The sequence below is a fragment of the Podarcis erhardii genome, assembly GCF_964252035.2.
Source record: "Podarcis erhardii genome assembly, chromosome: 9".
Classification (NCBI taxonomy): Eukaryota; Metazoa; Chordata; class Lepidosauria; order Squamata; family Lacertidae; genus Podarcis; species Podarcis erhardii.
The window spans coordinates 7441008-7461234 of record NC_138512.1 but is presented as its reverse complement, the minus strand read 5'-3'; the positions used below and the strand labels follow the sequence as shown (position 1 = coordinate 7461234).

The 20227-nt window shown below is 47.1% G+C and overlaps 2 protein-coding genes across 3 annotated transcripts in view; both read left to right on the top strand.

Annotated features, from left to right (window-relative positions):
- CCDC33 (coiled-coil domain containing 33) overlaps positions 1 to 20227 on the top strand; it is a 154476-nt gene that overhangs the window by 50549 nt on the left and 83700 nt on the right. For both annotated transcript variants that reach the window (XM_081876254.1, XM_081876253.1), the window contains 5 exons: positions 1255 to 1388; positions 11089 to 11198; positions 16615 to 16716; positions 18748 to 18839; positions 20020 to 20140. In XM_081876254.1, the coding sequence (XP_081732380.1) occupies positions 1255 to 1388; positions 11089 to 11198; positions 16615 to 16716; positions 18748 to 18839; positions 20020 to 20140 (559 nt within the window). The remainder of the gene's footprint in view (positions 1 to 1254; positions 1389 to 11088; positions 11199 to 16614; positions 16717 to 18747; positions 18840 to 20019; positions 20141 to 20227) is intronic.
- PML (PML nuclear body scaffold) overlaps positions 1 to 20227 on the top strand; it is a 281106-nt gene that overhangs the window by 206451 nt on the left and 54428 nt on the right. The gene's annotated exons all lie outside the window — the stretch shown is intronic.

Below are 20227 nucleotides of genomic sequence, written 5' to 3'. Positions count from 1 at the left end.
TGTCCCTATTTTCCAGGGGTGTCCCTAATTTAGAGAAGCCGCCCAAGTCTCTGATTTGATCCTGGAGTGCCCCACTTTTCCTTAGGATGTCCCTAATTTCATTGGAGAAACGTTGGAGGGTATGGAGTTATCCGACCCCTGAGCCATCTGAAGGCAATCCTGTATGCGAAAGTTTTTTTAAAAAATGTTTAATGTTTTATTATGTTTTTATATATGTTGGAAGCCGCTCAGAGTAGCTGGGGCAACCCCAGTAAGATGTGTGGGGTATAAATAGTAACATTATCATTATGGATTGGGCCGTCCCTATTTTCATCAGAGAAATGTGGGAGGGTATGTTGGAGTCATTACGAAGGTGAGGGCGAATTTGTCTGGATGGCTGGAAAGAAGCTATGGTTGAGAGGTGACCCTCTTGGCATATGACCTTTAAGACCTTGTCCTGCTCTGTCCCAGTTCCCAGGCTGGCCAGTTTGGTCACGTAGCAACGAAATGGATTATCAAGCCAGCCCCTCCTGAGAGTGCATGGCAGGAGGAAGCGAATAAAGCAGACTTTCAAACACCCTTTCAGTTCTGATTTCATTAAGAAGGCTTATGCGTCCTGAGTCAGAAAAGAGCCTCTGTTTGCTGTTCCAAGGCCTCCCAGATTTAGTGGCCTGGTATTTGTGATTAAAAGGATTATGTTGCCGGTTTGCAATGGGTTGTATAAGATCCAGTGTGGTACCTAGATTTGTGCTATGACTAGTGGAAGGTGTTGGAAAGCATATAAAGTTGTAGTCAATGCTAGTCTTACGCCTTGAAATGTGTGAACCAAAGGCTTTCAGTCCTGACAACAGAGCACTTTGCAGGTGGAGGCCTACAGCTCAGAGCGAAGGTCTGAACCTGGGAATACACTGATCTGTAATGCAGTCTTGGGGCCACTGCGCAGCATTCTTTCTCTGAAAGCCGAAGTCCGCCTGGATCTGTGATGGTTTGCTCAGCATCAGCCACCCAGTTGTTGAGGCCAGTGTGGTGTAATGGGTAGAGTCTTGGACTATGACCTGGCAGATGAGGCTTTGAATAGTGCTCAGTGGGTGACCTTGAGTCAACCACTGCCTTCTCTCAATCTCACCTACCTCACAGGATTGCTGTGGGGATTAAATGAGGCGGGGGAGATCCAGGCACACCACATCAAGCTCCTTTGAGAAAAAAGGTGGTCAATGCAATAAGTGAACAAACCCAGCTTTGAAGTCACGACTCCTTCTCTTTTGTTTCTCCCAGAAAAACCACCTCGGATGAAGACAGCAAGCAGCCAGCCCAGGGCGTGACTCACGTGGCTGCCCAGCCAACCCACAGACCGATCTGGGAGGAGACAGTGACTGTGGAAATGAACAAGGAGAAGGCAGGAGAAGAAGGTGTGCAGTGCAGGAAAGGGCCACGAGGCGCTCTCCTCTTGGGGGTGGGAGGCCCTCTAATGTGGTAGCTTAGGCCCAGGCTACAATTAGGCCCTCTGCTACAATTTAGCAGAGTAACATTCCCCCTTTTTAAACTTGCAGCGGATGCGTTTGCTCAGGCTCGCTAAAGCCTCTATAATAACTGTCCTGGTATTTCCCCCATATTCCCTCATAAAAGATAAGACACGACACAGTCTTCTACAAAAGTATAAAAAGGTTTACTCACATATCATTCTGTTCACAATCAGATCCCAGAAGGCAGACTTAGAGTAGAAAAGTAACATGCACCTGGAAACTATCTCATAAGGAGACAGTCCCTTTGTCCTCTCTTGGCTGGAAGCCAAGAGGGCATCTTTGGCTAAGCAGATGTTGCTTCTTTGATGCATGTAGTCAAAAAGAGAGAGATGGCTGCCCTGCCCTGTACTTTTGTCATTACCTGCACAGGTGAGGCCACGCCCACCTCTAGTCACATGCAGAGGAAGTCTGTCCCAGCCCAGAAGAAAACAGAAAGTTTACCTGCTGGCTGGACAAACATTCCTCCCCATGTGTAAACATGTTCACTCTAGGAATGTTGTACTTGACTGATCTTGTGTTTCACATCCCACACTTTTTACTGCTGATTCATCATTTATCTTCTATCAATGTGGACGTTGATGCATATTCTACCACACAGGGCTGTGCATGGCTAACAGAAAAGCTATTGCATGCCAAAACACACGCTGCTGCTCCTAGCAGCACACACCAGAGCAGATGCAACAGACCTCTGGCCCACAGGCTGTTCAGCCCCTCAGGCCTCCCCAGTTTGGTCCATGAGGCCATTTCAGCCAAGCCACGTATATGAAGCCAGGCAAAGGCAGGGCTGAAAGGGGCTTTGCAGGCGCGACACATTGGCTGGGTCTGCAAAGCCCCTTGCCCAGCACTTCCCAATCACCAGGCACAAATCAGCTGTGGTGCCTGCATTGCAGTGGGTGAATTCTATGATTCTGAGTGCCTTTGGAAAGAAAGAAAAGGTTCCACTTTTTTTTTGCAATCTCTCTTATTACAAATTTTGAAATAAAAACAGAGAACAATAAAAGGGTATCCATAGGTTCTGAGAAAAGTCATTCAGTACGATGACATTGTCAATATTACCGAAGCAGAGGTTCAGACAGAAATCAATCTCTCCAGAAAAAAATATGGTGTCTGTGTCCCATTTCTTCCTTTCTCAAGAGCATAACAAATTAACAGGTGCAAAAAGCACTCACTCTTAGAAGGAAGCAGTTTCTATTCAAAGTGTGTTGTTGAATGCAAACTCAATTCTCTGTAGACACTAGAGTAAGAATTGCACTGAACACAGAAGCCTCACCTTCAGCCTCTACAGGCCCCACTTCCTATTAACACCAGCTTCTGAGATTTCCCTGGCATCAAATCTTGTTGTTTCACACTGGAGAAAGATGGCGGCATGAGCATTGTGCTAGAGGCACTCCAGCTGTAAGCATGGGTGAAAAGGTAGCGCCTTAAAAGCCTGCTGAGCTTGTTTGACAAAAATGAGCATGTGGGAATGGAGAGTGTGACCTTCCAGATACTGCCAGACTCCCGCTGGCCCCTAGCTAGCATGACTAGTGGTTATGGATGATGAGTACTGGAGTCGCATAGGGCTAGGGCCCTGCTTGTTCAAAAAGGAAAGCGGAGATCTTTTGGGTATTGAATCCTTCAGCTGACACAGAATTGCACGCACCTACGCACACTCACACACAGAGAGGAAGACAGAGACAGTCATCTCCCAGCTCAATTATCTATCTGATGGGGAAATGATTGTTGATAATTTTTACATTTTTCCAAGGCAGTGGCCATGTGCCCTGGTGACTTTATCTTGATCGTTCCAAGCTGAGCAATGTTATGTGGGTAATTGCAGCAATGCTAATGGCATTAGCGCCCGCAATTAGATTAATGCCAGACTCTGGCGAAACAAAGCCAGTGGCAGCCAGACAACCCACTCCTCCTAATTCCATTACAGCTGTTGCTTAAGTGAAATAAAGCAGCGCTTGATGTACTCCTCTACCTAACCTAGCCTGGAACGATTGAGAGAGACAAGAGTCTGTATTCTTTCAGGGTCAGACCCTTAAATGGTGCAAATCAAATTCAGATGAGCCGTTCATTTACACAAGCCGGTGTGTATGTATGTGTGTGTGTGTGTGTGTGTGTGTGCGCACACACACACACACACATATATATATATATATACATATATATACATGGGGGGGGGGAGAAGCTGGCTGTGTGCATACTTTTTGTCTTGCAGCCTCAGTCTCCATCTGTCCACTGGCATAAGTAAGTCACTTCAGTCCATTGACTGAGGACTGATTCAGATGATGCTTTTAAAGGGCGAAACAATGTCGGTTGGAACTGACTGTGTGATGAAGGGCACTTGATGACTCCATCATGTAGCCAGGTAACCAGTCAGTCTATGACCAAACTGAAGGAGTGCATTAATTGAAGTACTGTAGATGGTTCTATCAGTCTTGTTGGGCGTTCTGGTCCAAGATGGTGCAACTTGCCTGAACTATTGGCTGCGGACTGTTGCTGGACTTTGCCAGTGGATCACGTTTTGGACCTAGACTGATGATTTGCGAGTAACCTGGGCTTATATGGACAGCACTACTATTGGAACCCTGCTCTTGTTGGTGAGTGTTTTAGCAAGAGGTTTATACTTAGAACCACAGAATCTACAGAATTGTAGAGTTGGAAGGGACCCTGAGGGCCATCTAGTCCAACCCCCTGCAATGCAGGAATCACAGCTAAATAATCCCTGACAGATGGCCATCCAGCCTCTACTTAGAAACCTCGAAGGAAGGAGAGCCCACCTGCTTTTTCCCTCAGAAATTTCTTCCTAACAAGAGAGAGTACAGTATTTGTAACAAAGGGGATGACGTACTTGAGGTGTATGTGGAAATCCTAGCAGTGGCTCACCCTCTTCTCTGAAAATAGCAAGCCCCTGGTGAAGGGGTGTGTGTGTGTGTGTGTGTGTGTGTGTGTGTGTGTGTGAGAGAGAGAGAGAGAGAGAGAGAGAGAGAGAGAGAGAGAGAGAGAGAGAGAGATTTCAGTTTAGCCCTAAACCAGGCATGGCCAAACTTGGCCCTCCAGATGTTTTGGGACTACAGTGGTACCTCAGGTTAAGAACTTAATTCATTCTGGAGGTCCATTCTTAACCTGAAACTGTTCTTAACCTGAAGCACCACTTTAGCTAATGGGGCCTCCCGCTGCTGCCGGGCCGCCAGAGCGCGATTTCTGTTCTCATCCTGAAGCTAAGTTCTTAACTTGAGGTACTATTTCTGGGTTAGCAGAGTCTGTAACCTGAAGTGTCTGTAACCTGAAGCATCTGTAACCCGAGGTACCACTGTACAATTCCCAGCATCCCTGACCACTGGTCCTGTTAGCTAGGGATGATGGGAGTTGTAGTCCCAAAACATCTGGAGGGCCAAGTTTGGCCATGCCTCCCCTAAACCAAGCCATTTCAAAACAAACAAACTCCCCAAAGGCTTGTTTCTCTTTCAGGGCAACTTGAAAGCATTTTGCTCTCTGAGGCAGAGCTGCAAATGGTGACCCCACCCATCCACCCCAGGAGCCACCAATCTTTTGGGGCCAGTTGGCACATTTGTAATCTTGAGAGTGCGCCCTGGGCACCAGTCAAAAACATATCTGCCACAGGGACACAGCATTACACTGAATGCCTGCAGCATCTAAAAGCACAGAAAAGGGGGGCAGGCTGTGAAACAGTGTGAGCATGCTCTGCTCACTCATATAAAGAAGCATTTTGCCCCTCTTCTCTGTCCAGAATGGATGGGATGATGAGTGTGCAATCTTGGCATCCAGGGGTGTTTAAATGGGGCCGGGGTGTTCAATACAGGAGAGGCTGATCCTCTGCCAACTAGACCTGAGCTTGAAGAGCAAACATCTCTTGTGCATGGCGGATTTTGGCAAGGATATTTATGTAGACTATTTGCAGCAGGTGCCCTGGGAGGTCCTGGGGAGCGCACTAGTGACCCCTGACACACAGCATCCAAGGCTAGTCAAGTGACTTTTGCCGCCTGATGCAGAAAATTCCACAAGCACCTCCCACCCCCTCTCTAGCTGGAAAAGCAGCAGCAATTATGATGAATTTAAAAGCCATTGGGTGACCTTTTATGATGCCTGAAATCAGTAGGCTGAGGTGGCTGCCTCATTCGCTTGATTGGGCCTTTACAGCAATGCAGGCTGTGTGGGATTCATTGTATTCTTTTGCAAAGGCGACCTTGGCAAAGCAGAAGTGGAATTATTCTGCGGTACAGAGAGGCTCTGTCCCTGGGCCAAGGGAAAGAGTGGATAAGGGGCCCAGCAGAGTCACAATAATCCCCCGCCCCGTGCCCTTTGACACAAGTGTAATAACCATAGTGGGCGGCCAACGTCCCCGCAATTTTCTGGAGTGTGGCTGAAGTCAGGGAGCAGCTTGAGTCTGCCGTGCATCAAGATGAGAAGAGCAGAGGAGGGAGCGATGTGAAAGAGAGGGGGGAGAGTGTGGTGGGCAGGTTTGTTGGCAGATCATCAGCGGCTGATCAGAGGTCTATTCAGGTGCTGTTGCTTTGGTGATTCCCCCGCACCCTCCCCTCACTGATGGGGTCACACCGAAAGCAAGCTGCTGTTATTGAAGAAGGATCTGCAGCTGGAATCTTCCTTTGTCAAGCCTCCTGTGAGCAGAGTGACTTGAGGTACGAGAGATAATGAAGAGGGATGGGGATGAGACATGTTTGCCTCATGGAGACCATATTGAGGGAGGCACCAGAGCAACAGCTTTATCCTGACTTCAGACCAACAGCAGAGCCAGTGACTTCTAAATTGTCATTTAAAACAGACAAGAGGTTGCTGCCCCAACGCAGCAAGCTCCTCTTCCTCCCTAAAAAATAAATAAATCAGAATCTCCCCAAATTTCACTTCCTGTTCTTGCCCCTCCCCCCCCCCAAAAAAAACCACACAAAAATTGGGATAACCTGTGATTTTGGATTACTGTGTACAGTTTTGGTTGCCTCACCTAAAAAGGATACTGCAGAATTGGAGAAGTTTCAGAATAGGGCAACCAAGGGGGTGGAATGACTCCCCTGTGGAAAAAAAAGGTTGCAGAGTTTGGGACTTTTTAGTTCAGAGAAAAGGAGAATAAGAGGCAACAGGATAGAGGTTTATAAAATTATTTTTTAAAAAAATCCAGAGCACGGAGAAAGTGGATACAGAATAGTTGTCCCTCTCTCCTAACTCTAGAACTCATGGACAGCCAAGGAGGCTGAATGTTGGAAAATTCAGGACAGATTAAAGAGATTACTTTTCTTAAACCATGGAACTGGCTCCCAGAGGAGTCAGGGTTGGCCACCTATGGATGGCTTTAAAAGAGGATTAGACACATTCCTGGGGAGAGGTCTGTCGATGGCTCCTAGCCAGGCTGGCTCTGTTCTGTCTCCACAGTTGGAGGCAGCAATGCTTCTGAATGCCAGATGTTGGAAAAAGCTGGAAGGGGAGAGGAATCTTGTGACTGGGTCCTGCTTACTGGCTTCTCTTTAGGCAACTGCTCAGCCACTGTGAAAACAGGATGCTGGACTACGTGGTCCACTGGCCTGATCCAGCAGGCTCTTCTTGGGTTCTTATGCTCTTATTTTATGGGGGTTTGGGTCATCTGAGGACTACTGGCCATTTCCTACACAATGAAGCTACTTAACAAATAAGTCAAACGGTCCCTTCAAGAAAAATACAGCCTGCTTATTCTCCTGTTGGTTCTATTTTTGGTGGTCAGCACTGATTATTTCTATTCTCTGTGCCCTTTTTTTAGAAGGTTCCTTCTCCGTTTGTGGATTTCATGTTCTGCTTTAGCAGAGCAAGATTAGCACATTATCAAGGTTCCCCTCCTTCCCCCAACAACAAAAAGTGTGAATTGTGGGGTAGATGGAGGAGAAAACAGATAAGGTTTCATGGTGGGGTCAGTCTATCTAATTGCAATAGGACCACACTTTGCTGTACTGATGAGCCATGTGTATCTTAAGCAACAAGGCACCAACATTTACAGCACCTCCAAACAGCAATATACTACAGTTCAGCACCAAGGACAGCAGCAGTGACAACTGGGTGCCCCTGAGGATTTTAGGGCATTTTCACAAGCAACGCAAAGAATAACATGCCAGTGGAAGAGGGCTATTTTTAATCACATGAGCCTTTTGCTCAAAGCTTGTTGATTTCAGTTTAGAAATGTGGGAAATTCACGCCAACATTTTGTGGGAGGCGAGGGTTGCAAATCAGAGCAGGGTTGTGTAAACAAATGACTGGCCTCAATTCACACACTCAATTCACAAAGCCATATTTTCCAGCAAGCCTTGTTGAGTGCTCATGAAAAGAGTTAAGTGAACTGCCTCCCATTGCCCACCCTCACACCTTAGTCCTTCATCACTTTGAACACCTAGACTAATAATAATAATAATAATAATAATAATAATAATAATAATAATAATTTATTTATACCTCGCCCATCTGGCTGGGTTTCCCCAACCACTCTGGGCAGCTTCCAACAGAACACTAAAAATAACCTATTAAACATTAAAAGCTTCCCTAAACAGGACTGCCTTCAGATGTCTTCTAAAAGTTTGGTAGTTATTTTTCTCTTTGACATCTGGTGGGAGGGTGTTCCACAGGGCGGGTGCCACTACCGAGAAGGCCCTCTGCCTGGTTCCCTGTAACTTGGTTTCTCGTAGTGAGGGAACCGCCAGAAGGCCCTCGGCGCTAGACCTCAGTGTCTGGGCGGAACGATGGAGGTGGAGACGCTCCTTCAGGTGAAGAACTTCCCACCTCCCCCTTCTCCCAATTTCACCTGGTGGTGAAACAGGAATAGGAGTGGGGGCACCAGCCAGTTCTCTCTCCCCCACCCCATTTCTCCCTTGCACTGCTTGGATGCCTAGGAAAAAGCTGTCATAGCAGCATCCTGGGTGCAAGAAGCCTCAGGGATCACTAAGTTCAACATTCATCCATTCATTCATTTTAGATTAGGGGAGACCCCCCCCCACTAAACCCTAGAAATTAATAAAAGGTAGGATTTTGATTATTTGGAGCACTGAAAGAAAGATTGTGTCATAGTCCTGTGCTGTCACCCATGGCAGAGCTCAGTGGAGGGAAAAGCCAGCCAACCAGTTGAGTCTCAAGGGGCTACTTGCCTGGAGGCAGAGTCTGCATACAAGGTCCAGTCCAGTCCTAAGGTCAGGACTATCTCAGTTCACATAGTCAGACGATCTGTGGGTAAAGCTGAGGGTCCATGGTCACGAGAAGCAAGAAGCTGCAAGGTCTGGTCAGGAACGAAGAATGTTGTTTCCAGCAACTGACTGAGGCTGGAGACCCTGCTTAAGAAAGCTGGAGCCAGCTGGTTCTTATCAGGAGCAAGAAGGCTGATCAGGCTCCTTCAGGCTGCTGCTCAGCAGGTGAAGCTGACTCCTGGCCCATGACAGATTGGAGGCCAATGGAAAAATACAGACTCGGCTTCCTTTCCAAGCCAGGGCTTCACCTGGGATAGAGGCATTGACCTGACAAAAGGTGTTGGTGGTCCATCTAAGAGGAATCTTGGGACTGGGCAGAAAGAGGTTTCCATAGTCATGGGGTGTGGGTTAGAAGTGACAGGAAGAGACTTTAGAGCAAGGTGTGCTGGGAGGAAGAAAGGGGAGAAGAAAGACTGGGATCCATCTTGGGCAGGCTGGCTGAAGGGAGGCTGGGAGAGAGACCTTGGACTACAGGGCTGCACTGCTGTGCGGAACAAGTCCCTCTTGAAATGACCCTGCTGTAAGATCCGGACTCCCTCCATGCAGACAGAAGATGACTAAACCATATTCCTTAAAACTATGGCAGTCTTCACTGTATCTCAATTCTCCAGAGCAACATATGGGATGCCATATGAGTGCCTGGCATCCCAGCCCCCCACCCTGGGATCTTGCTACTGCTCGACAGTGAGTGGGGATGGTGCCCAACTTTTGTAACAATATTTATATCCTATCTTTTCTCCAAGGAGCTCAAGGTGGCATACACAACTCCCTCACCATTGTATCCTCACAACAACCCTGTGAGGTAGTTTAGGCTACGAGACTGTGACTGCCCCTCCCTGGGAAAACTTTCCAGGCTTTTTTTCATAGCATATGTTGGATCTCTGGATGCTGAAGATGCAGATCTACCCCCATTCTTTGCAAGGAAGTTTGTGGAATAGCCTCGTCCAACCTCGCAGGGTCAGGTTTTGTGAACTATAAAACAATGGAAATTAGAACTGTGTCCAGTTCTGGGCACCACAGTTCAAGAAGGACACTGACAAACTGGAACGTGTCCAGAGGAGGGCAACCAAAATGGTCAAAGGCCTGGAAACGATGCCTTATGAGGAACGGCTAAGGGAGCTGGGCATGTTTAGCCTGGAGAAGAGGAGGTTAAGGGGTGATATGATAGCCATGTTCAAATATATAAAAGGATGTCACATAGAGGAGGGAGAAAGGTTGTTTTCTGCTGCTCCAGAGAAGCGGACGTGGAGCAATGGATCCAAACTACAAAAAAGAAGATTCCACCTAAACATTAGGAAGAACTTCCTGACAGTAAGAGCTGTTCGACAGTGGAATTTGCTGCCAAGGAGTGTGGTGGAGTCTCCTTCTTTGGAGGTCTTTAAGCAGAGGCTTGACAACCATATGTCAGGAGTGCTCTGATGGTGTTTCCTGCTTGGCAGGGGGTTGGACTCGATGGCCCTTGTGGTCTCTTCCAACTCTATGATTCTATGATTCTATAATAATAAAACCTTCTCTATTCTTCACATTAGATGATGGTGATGGTGATTAGGAGATTCCTATACCAAATCTGATTAGGAGCAATGCTCAAGTGAGCTACTGCCCTTAATTGGTAACATTGATTTTTGCCTCATCTGCTTGAGAAACTCATCAGCCTTGATAAAAGCTATGAATGTACATTAGATTAGTTAATCAAGTTGAAGATCCCATGTGGGCGCTTTCAATTTGGATGCTGGTGGTATAGGAACATAGGAAGTTGGCGGGTACCATGGCAGGCCAGGGCCCTGTCTGACAGCATTTTCCTCTATGGAAGACAGCAGTGCTTCGTGGTTTCAGAGAGAGGCTCTTCACAGCCTACCTTGGTGGTTCCAGAGATGGAAGCAGGGGCCCTTTCCATGCAAAGGAAGGACTCCACCACTGAGCTGCATCCCACAGATAATTTTAATAAAGTCCTGGGGCAAGGGGTTCATTAGTTTTAAATGCATGGTGAGGATATGGCATAAATTGTCCTCCTACCTTTCCTACAGTCAACCTATAAGGAGTCAGTGCAGTGTGATGGTTAAGAGTCTGGTTAGGACCTGGGTTCAAATCCCCACTCAGTCATGAAGCTCATGCGTGGCCTTGGGAGCCAGTCACTGCCTCTCCCAGCCTAACCTACCTCACAGGGTTGTTGTAGGGATCAAATGAGGAAGAGGAGAACCATGTGCTCTTTGGAGAGAAGGTGAGATGCAAAAGCAATGCAGTGCAGTGTTCTGCTTCACTGTTCTGATAAAAATAATTGAAAATCCCCTCCTGCTTGGTGCACATTGGCCCTGAGGGATTTTAATGACATGTGCTAATGAGTCTGCCTCCTTTTCTTTCTTTTCCAGGCATTTCCCTGATCGTGGCCGACAAAGACACCAAAGAGATCTTGGCCAAATACAGCCTTCCTGTGAAGTACCTGCAACCCTTTCACCACTACCACTGTGCCCTAGTGCTGGTAAGCCATACCCCACAATCTGCTCCCATTATCTGCCTGGCTGTCCAACCTTGGGCATATGTACCATTGGCTTCTCAGCCCACACCTAACTTAAGGTTCAGAAAGGGCAAGTTGTGCCATCACCATAGGCCTGGACCACTGTGGAAGACATAGATGGTTGTTCACATGTTTGGTTGCTCTCTCTCTCTGGCCATTCTCTCTGGCCATTAACCAAGCCAACTGGAGGCAATGGGAGTTGGAGTTAAGCCATGTCTGGAAGGCTGCAGGTTCCCCACCTCTGTTCAGAGTGCTGCCTCCTCCTCTGGGAAGCTGCCCACATGCTTTGATGGTTGGGGGAGGCAGACTGGGGTGCAGAGCCTCAGGTCCTGGGGGCCAAATGTGACCCTTCAGGCCCCTCTCTCTGACCCTTGGAGCTCTCCCCAGGCCAAAGCTCAATTACTGTGCTTTGCACACACACACACACCCCTCCCTGAGCGTTTTTTAGAATATGTCTGCTAATGCCTCTTCTTTTTTGGATGGAGGTTAGAGAGGGGAGTGGGAGTGTGTGCACACAGTTGCCTGCCAGGCCAAGTTAAATGTGGCATGAGTTGCGGTGCCCACTTCTGCCTGTGGCCTCATCCATGGCTGGCCTGTGGCTCTCAGACAGTTGCCCAGACAGGAATGTGGCTCTTGGGCTGGAGAAGGTCCCTACCCCAGGCTTGGATGATCTATGCAAGCAATCTAAAGGCCTGGCCTGTATGTGCCCTGATAGGTTGCTATCCATCTTCAAAGATGGATTGTCATGAATAAACAAGCGCTTTACTGTAGAGAGGGGAGAACTGGGACGTGGGTGGCACTGTGGGTTAAACCACAGAGCCTTGGGCTTGCTGATCAGAAGGTCGGCGGTTCGAATCCCCACGACGGGGTAAGCTCCTGTTGCTCGGTCCCAGCTCCTGCCAACCTAGCAGTTTGAAAGCATGTCAAAGTGCAAGTAGATAAATAGGTACCACTCCGGCGGAAAGGTAAATGGCATTTCCATGCGCTGTTCTGGTTTCGCCAGAAGTGGCTTAGTCATGCTGGCCACATGACCCGGAAAAACCGTTCGCGACTGGACTTAACTGTCAGGGGTCCTTTACCTTTACCTTTACGCATGTCTGTCTGGCCCTCAGGGCTCTCTCCAAGTTTCCAGCCTCTCACTTGCTCTGCTTTGCACCCTCCTTGAATATTTTTGCCTGGCCTCAAGCTCTGATAGTGCCTCTTGCTTGCACAGATGGAGAACAGGGAGGGCTGTGTGAGAATATTAGCGTATGTTGCTCCACCCACCTTTGCTTGTGGATCCACACACCACTGTGGATAAGGGACGTGTGGATGAGCTCTCATTCTACTGCATGGAGAAGAGAAGATGTTGCTGCAGGGAGTTCTCACCTAGCCTCTTCCTTGATTTGCTGTGCTCCCATTTGTTGGGAATTTTTCTGACACAGAGGACTATTTCGAATGCACCATCTGTCTTCCGAGACAGTCTTCTTCTCACCTCCAGAGGAGGCATCTTTACTTTCCCCACATGGTGGGATCCAACCTCCTGTTGTTGTTGTTGTTTAGTTGTTTAGTCATGCCCGACTCTTCGTGGACCAGAGCACGCCAGGCACTCCTGTCTTCCACTGCCTCCTGCAGTTTGGTCAAACTCATGCTTGTAGCTTCGAGAACATTGTCTAACCATCTCGTCCTCTGTTGTCCCCTTCTCCTTGTGCCCTCCATCTTTCCCAACATCAGGGTCTTTCCCAGGGAGTCTTCTCTTCTCATGAGGTGGCCAAAGTATTGGAGTCTCAGCTTCAGGATCTGTCCTTCTAGTGAGCACTCAGGACTGATTTCCTTCAGAATGGAGAGGTTTGATCTTCTTGCAGTCCATGGGACTCGCAAGAGTCTCCTCCAGCACCAGAATTCAAAAGCATCCATTCTTTGGCGACCAGCCTTCTTTATGGTCCAGCTCTCACTTCCATACATCACTACTGGGAAAACCATAGCTTTAACTATACGGACCTTTGGCAACCTCCTAATTCCAGGCTTACACACTACATTCTGCAGCAGCCTCACTCACAAAAAAAGCGTTTCGTTGAAGTTCACTGGGGTCAGGCCCAGGAAATCTTTATGCAAAGGCAATAATCCGTGATGGGAAAATGTTTCAGGTTTTCAAAGCCTGAGAAGTCAGAAGCATGTGCTTTAGTAAATGTGGTAAGCCAGAGCCCAGGGGTCCCTTTAAGAGAGGGGAAGGGCCATCATCTGCTTTGCCTGGGTTTGAGCTCTGACATCTCCAGGCAGGATGGAGTGAGACCTCTTGTCTGAAACCCTGGAGAGCCATTTCCAGTCAACATAGATCAAGCTGGTCTGAGCCCGGCTGCATTCACATGGCAGTTTACAGTCAGGGGAAAAACAATGCTGTCCAGGGTTGTAAAGACTGCGGACAGAATAATTGGGTGCACTCTTCCTACCTTGGATCAAATCTATGCTTCCAGGTGTCACAAGAAAGCTGCAGAGATAGTGCAGGATAGTGTGCACCCTGGAAACAATCTCTTTCAGCTTATGCCTTCTGGAAGAAGGTAAAGGTAAAGGGACCCCTGACTATTAGGTCCAGTTGTGGCTGACTCTGGGGTTGTGGCGCTCATCTCGCTTTATTGGCTGAGGGAGCCGGCGTACAGCTTCCAGGTCATGTGGCCAGCATGACTAAGCCGCTTCTGGCGAACCAGAGCAGCACCCGAAAACGCTGTTTACCTTCCCGTGGGGTGGTACCTATTTATTTACTTGCACTTTGACGTGCTTTCGAACTGCTAGGTTGGCAGGAGCAGGGACCAAGCAACAGGAGCTCACCCCGTCGCGGGGATTTGAACCGCCGACCTTCTGATCGGCAAGTCCTAGGATCTGTGGTTTAACCCACAGCGCCACCCACATCCCCTTCTGGAAGAAGGTATAGGGTTATAAAGACTGGGACTAGCCACCTGAGAAACAGTTTCTATCCAAATGTGATTTCGGTTTTAAATGTAGTGTAAGGTAGTCTCTGTGGGAGTATATTGTATTGTTGGTTTTTGAATGTCTGATGTATATTTTTTCAATTTTGTTGTTCTGTATGGGACAATGACAATAAAGATTACCGTATCGTATCGTATTGTATTGTATCGTATCATATTCTGTTTTCATGACTTTCCCCTAACTAAGCATAAGAACATCATATCAGCCTGCTGGTTCAGGCCAAGGGCCCATTGAGTCCAGCATCCTCTTCTCACAGGGGCCAGCCACATGCCCACTACGAGAATCTAGCAAGCAGGACCCAGTCACAAGAGCAGCCCTCTTCGCTCCTGGGGCTTCCATCAACTGGCGCTCAGAAGTGTTGCCGCCTCCTTCTGTGGAAGGCAGAGCAGAGCCATGTTGGCCAGCAGCCAACAATAGCTTTATCCTCCATGAACTTGTCTAATCCTCTTTTAAAGCCATCTAGGTTGGTTGCCCTTGCTGCCTCCTCTGGGAGGGAGTTCTGTGTTTGTTCTCTGGGAAGAAGCTCTTTCTTGGAACTGTCCTGAACCTCTCCCAACTCTGTAATGCAGTATCCTCTTTTAGGTGAGACAACTGGAACGGAACACAGTGAAGCCCCTTCTGGAACCGTAGTAGAATATAGTGCAAGTTTAGGACTCTTTCCCACTTTATGTGCTTCCAGAAGAAAATCCATATGGGCCCCAAAGTCCTTCCCTCACAGCACCCCTGAACCTGGGACCTTTGGAACTGCTCGATTGGGGAGGATGGGGCCCTGCCTTGCCCATCTGCCCTCAGCCAGCCCCCACCTGCCTGCTGCCTACTTACTGTACATCTGGTCCAGGGGATAGCAGTGGCTGTCAGCTTCTTCCTCTCCCCCAGACTCAATTGCTGTCCTTGTAGGGAGGAGGAGGGGGACAAACCTAAAACATCAGCTCTGGGTAAGATGGGCTTGTCTTCCTCTGCCTCAGAAGGAGCCGCTGCATCCTGGGCGGGTATGGGGGAGAGGAATTCTGCATTTTTCACGCAGCGCAGAATGTAACGCCTGTTAATTTCCTCCCTCTCTGCATTAAAAACCTGACCTTTATTCCAAACGCCATTTCCCCTCATTTGAGCCGTGATTTTTAAGGAGAGTGCTTGTATTGATGAGGTAATAATGATTAGCTGTCTTGTGGTGTGATTGCTCCAAAGTCCATTTGCAGACTCCAGTGGCCCCAAGATTAGCTTTCCATGCGGTTCTTTGTGTTTCTCCGGCTGATTTATTCATGATCCCAAATGGTCATCCAAAGCTGCTGGCAGCCCAAGCATGGCTGCTTTACTCACATTGAAGAAATCTGTAGGGGGTCACCATTTTGTGGCAAGTCTGCTTATAGGTTTGGGAAGAAAGGGCAGCCCCTCACAGCCCTCAGTTCAGTGTTGGTGCTAGGAATTGTAGTGGCACTGGGAATCATAGCTCTGTGAGAGGCAGGCTACAGTTCCCAGGACCCTTTGGGGGAAACAGTGTGTTTTATTTTATTTTTCCAATAGATTTTTATTGAGATTTTAAAGGTTACAAAAAGAAAAAATAAAGAACATATTTAAACAGAAAAAAACAAAAAAAAAATACAGAACAATACGAGAACAAAGGAAAAAAAACACGAAAAAAATGCAGATAATTAAAAACAAAACAAAACAATCCTTTACATAACTTTCTTTCCTTTGCTTATTTCCTTGACCTCCTCACACCTCCCTTTTTTGTATTCTAATTCAATTAGATATTTCAGCAAATCCTTTCCATCTTTATTTTTATCCTAATGATTTATCTTAATATACTATAATATTGCATTCTGTTCTTTCACCAATTAACAATCCATTTTTACTTAATCCTTTATATCATTTCTGCTAAAACCACATTACTTCATTCCAACATCCTTCTAACATTCCTTAATTTTACAATGTTTCTGTAGATAAACTTTAAATTTCTTCCAATCTTCTTCCACCAACTCTTCTCCTTGGTCTCGGATTCTGCCAGTCATTTCCGCCAGTTCCATATAGTCCATCACCTTCATCTGCCATTCTTCCCGGGTGGGTAAATCTTGTGTCTTCCGAAACAGTGTGTTTTAAATGTATAACGTGTTCTCAGCCCTCGCCTCTTTTCTCTGCTGATCCAAACATTATTTACTTTTCCCACAGAGGCTGGTGGCAGGTCTTCCTGGGCTGCGAAATGTTTAAATGCCAAAGGGGAAAGATTGATGACATTGATCTTTCTAGACAGGGCACTCCAGAGGACAATGGGCTTTAATTATCAGTGCCTGCTGTTATGGCTGCTCAGGGTCAACGCAGAGTAATCTGGACTGTTGAGAAACTCTTGGTTTGCTGCCCCATTTGCTTGCGCTCTCTCCATTCCCATTTCACCTTAAGCATTTCGTTCTTTCCCGAACAGCCTAGGAAGAAGGACCCAGCGGGGACCAAGCTGCATGTCACCATAATCCGTAAAGGCAGTCTCATCCCCCGCTACCCTGGAATGAATTACACAGGCTTGGAGGTAAGGCTCAGGCTGGCAAATCCAAAATGGTGGGCGAGGTGGAATTGGCGATCTTTGGGACCTCTGAGGAGGTGAGTGGCACCAGGCCAGTGCCAAGACCTTTAGGGTCATATGCCCTGAAAGTGCCTGCAGCTGCAATCCTATTTCTACTGACCAAATAGATTGGCGACAATTTCAGAACATAGAAAGGTGGGGAATTTTCACACAGCATGTGGTGACTTTAAATGAATGGAAACTAATTAATTAAGAAAGGTGTTGACTTGCTGGAATATGTGCAGAGGACAGTGACTGAGATGATCAAGGGTCTGGAATGGATGAATCCTTTCCCTTCCTACCTCCTTTCCTCTCCCAGTTTCTATCCCTGCTTGCTAGAGATCCTGTCTTCATTAATTTTGTTGTATTGGTGGAAATGAGAAAGTGAAGGAATAGGAGGAAACTCTCCTCCATCAGGAATGATTGTGGTTCCTCCCCCCTTTTAAGGTACCTTTTTATATTAAAAAAAACCCTTAATATTGTTACATAGCACCCCAGTCTCTGAGCAGTGAGAATTTCCAGGGGTTCCAGCACTCACTCTAGGTTTTGTCTCCTTGGAAGGAAGGTCGGTGGAGACTGTAGTGTCTTTAGGATAGATTGTTTTATTTGCAAATATATACAACCTGAGCATAACATGGAGGGGCTCAAAGCACGAATCCCACCCCCACCCCCCGATTCTGCTCCTCCGTTAGTTGCAGTTGGCCATGATGGCTGGGGCTGATGGGAGCTGAAGCCCAACAATATTTGGAGGATGCCACCTGATCAGGAGAGCTTAACGGGGAGGGAGACAATATTACAGATGACAGGGGATAATACTGGTACTGGTGATAGTAGCTTGATTGGTGCATAGGAAACTGAGGAGGTGCCCCAGAAACCTGATAAAGGGCAGGAAACTGCAAGAAGGAAGGGAATGACTCATGGTTTCAGTTGTCTCTATACTAATACTCAGAGTATGGGAAACAAGCAAGATGAATTTGAACTCTTGATGCAAAGTGGCTAATATGACCCTAATAGGCACTACTGAAACTGGTGGGATGAGACTAATGATTGGAATGTAGAAATTGAAGGGTATAACCTGTTCAAAAGGAATAGACCAAGCAGGTAGGGAGTAGCAGCATTATACATAAAGAATATGTACACTTGTGATGAAATTCATGACCTGGAGCATGGAATACCATGGAAAACAGATTGAGGGCATATGGGTAAAAATTGTAGGAGAGGGAAGCAACAAGGACCTTACAGTGGTGTCAGCTATAGACCGCCAAGCCAGACTGAAGACTTGGGTGATGCCTTCCTGGAGCAGATTGCCAAACATTCAAAAAGGAGAGATATAGTAGTTAAAGGAAACTTCAACTGCCCCGATATCTGTTAAACTCTGCCAAAAATATAAGGTCCAACAAATTTCTCCCTTGCCTCACTGACAATTTCATTTTTCCAAAAGATGGAAGAAGCAACAAGGGGATTGTCTATCTTGGACCTGGTCCTCACCTACAGGGAAGAACTGATTAATAAAGTGGAAGTACTGTAAACCTTGGGAGGAAATGATGATCAGGCCCTCTTGGGTTTCATGACCCAGAGGCAAGGGAAAGCTGAGTGTGGTTGGACATGCACTCTAGACTTGAAAAAGGCTGGTTTCAAAAAGCTTAAGGAACTGCTGGGTGAGATTCCATAGCTAGAAATACTCAAAAGATGGGAGTACAAGATGGATGCGAGTTTCTTAAAGGTGAAATATTGAAGGCACAAGGCAGACAATTCTAACAAGAAAGAAAAGTGGGAGGCATCTAAAGAAACCAGTGGCTGCATACGGAGCTTACAGATGAGATGAGATGAGATGTAAGAAGGGAATACATAAGAAATGGAAGAAATAAGAAGTTATGAGAAGTCAAAGATCCTAAGAAGTAACATTTAGGGCAGAAGTGAGGGGAAGGGTTGATGATTGTGAACATGTGTTAAGAGCAGAACCAGGTCTTTGGTAATCATCGTTCTCTCTGATTTCAGGTATTCCTCAAGGGGATCAATGAGCCTCTGGAACAACCTGATGGCACTGTCTTAGCCGTTGGCCGGATAGTGAACAACGTCAAAGCTTACATGTAAGTGGGGAGAAATCACAACAGGCTGCTAAGAATAGAATCAAAGCACTGTAAAGTTGGAAGGTACCCAAATGGTCATCTAGCCCATGGGTCGGCAAACTAAGGCTGAATCCGGCCCAATTGCCTTCTGGATCCAGCCCACGGACAGTCCGGGAATCGCTACGTGGATCTGATTCTGATCGTTCAGGCTGTACCATTCTCCCCTCTCCCTCACACACCACAGTGGCACCTCCTCCCTCCCTCCCTCCTCCTGGCTTCTCCCTGCCCTGCCTAGAGAAGGAAGGAGGCTGGGCTTTGTTGGTGCCAGCAGCAGCTTGAGCGGCCGCCATTTTAAGCAGCCCCTCTCCAGAGCCCTTTCACACACCGCTCATCATCCCTCATTCATTCCCCCCCAAAAAATATAGTCTTGCCCCCACAAGGTCTGAGGGACAGTGGACCGGCCCCCTGCTGAAAAAAAATGCCGACCCCTGATTTAGCCCAATCCCCTGCAATGCAGGAATTCCAGCTAAAGGCACATGAAGGGGGACAGGATGGGACGGGGCAGTTCTATACATGTCTTAATCATAATCCTAAGCATCTTTGCACAAGAGGACATAGATTCTGCCTTAGTGCAGATCCTATCAAACATCCTCGGTGAGTGAAAGAGATGTAGGCAACTAGCTAACTTGAACTTTCTGAACTGCAGCTGTCCAGAAATGAAAAACAAACCAAAATGCAGCCATTCGTCAGAAGTCACGCTCTCCCAAATATTGCAGTGCAGTTCTCCAGCTTAGTAGTGTTGGCAAAAATGCATATACAGAGATAATGTGTTCATATGAATGGACGTATCGTGACTATAGCACACAAAAATTCGTTGTATTGGGGGAAATTACTTTGCCAAATGTGCATATTAGATGTGCATCCAAAAAGTTGTGTGTTAGGAGAAATTAGCACTGAAATGCTGGTGAATTTTTATGAAGACTATTTTTAAAAAGCAAATTGATGTGGAAATGTGGAGAAGTGAATTTAAGATGGAAGGAGGAAGAGAATTTGCAATGGACAGACTTTCCCATCCTTGCTTCTGAGGAAATGGGCCTAGAGTTGTGTTGTCATTCCTAGACACCTGACAATACATTTCTGAAGGTGTAGCTGCAAACAACCCCTATAATTCCATTCTCCCCCTCCCTTCCTCCCTCTGAAGGAAAGAGATGAAGGCCCGGCCGCTTTATGATCACCCGGTCCCAGAGAAGGACATCACCTTCCCAGATCCTCCAGCAGAGGCTTTTGAGGTCCCGCAAGTCACCAACCAAGGACACCCGCAGGTACTAGCCAAGTGTTGCTTGAAAGTTTTCTGCCTTGGGGAAGGACATAAGGAGAGATAGGGAGCCTGCTGGATCAGGCCAATGGTC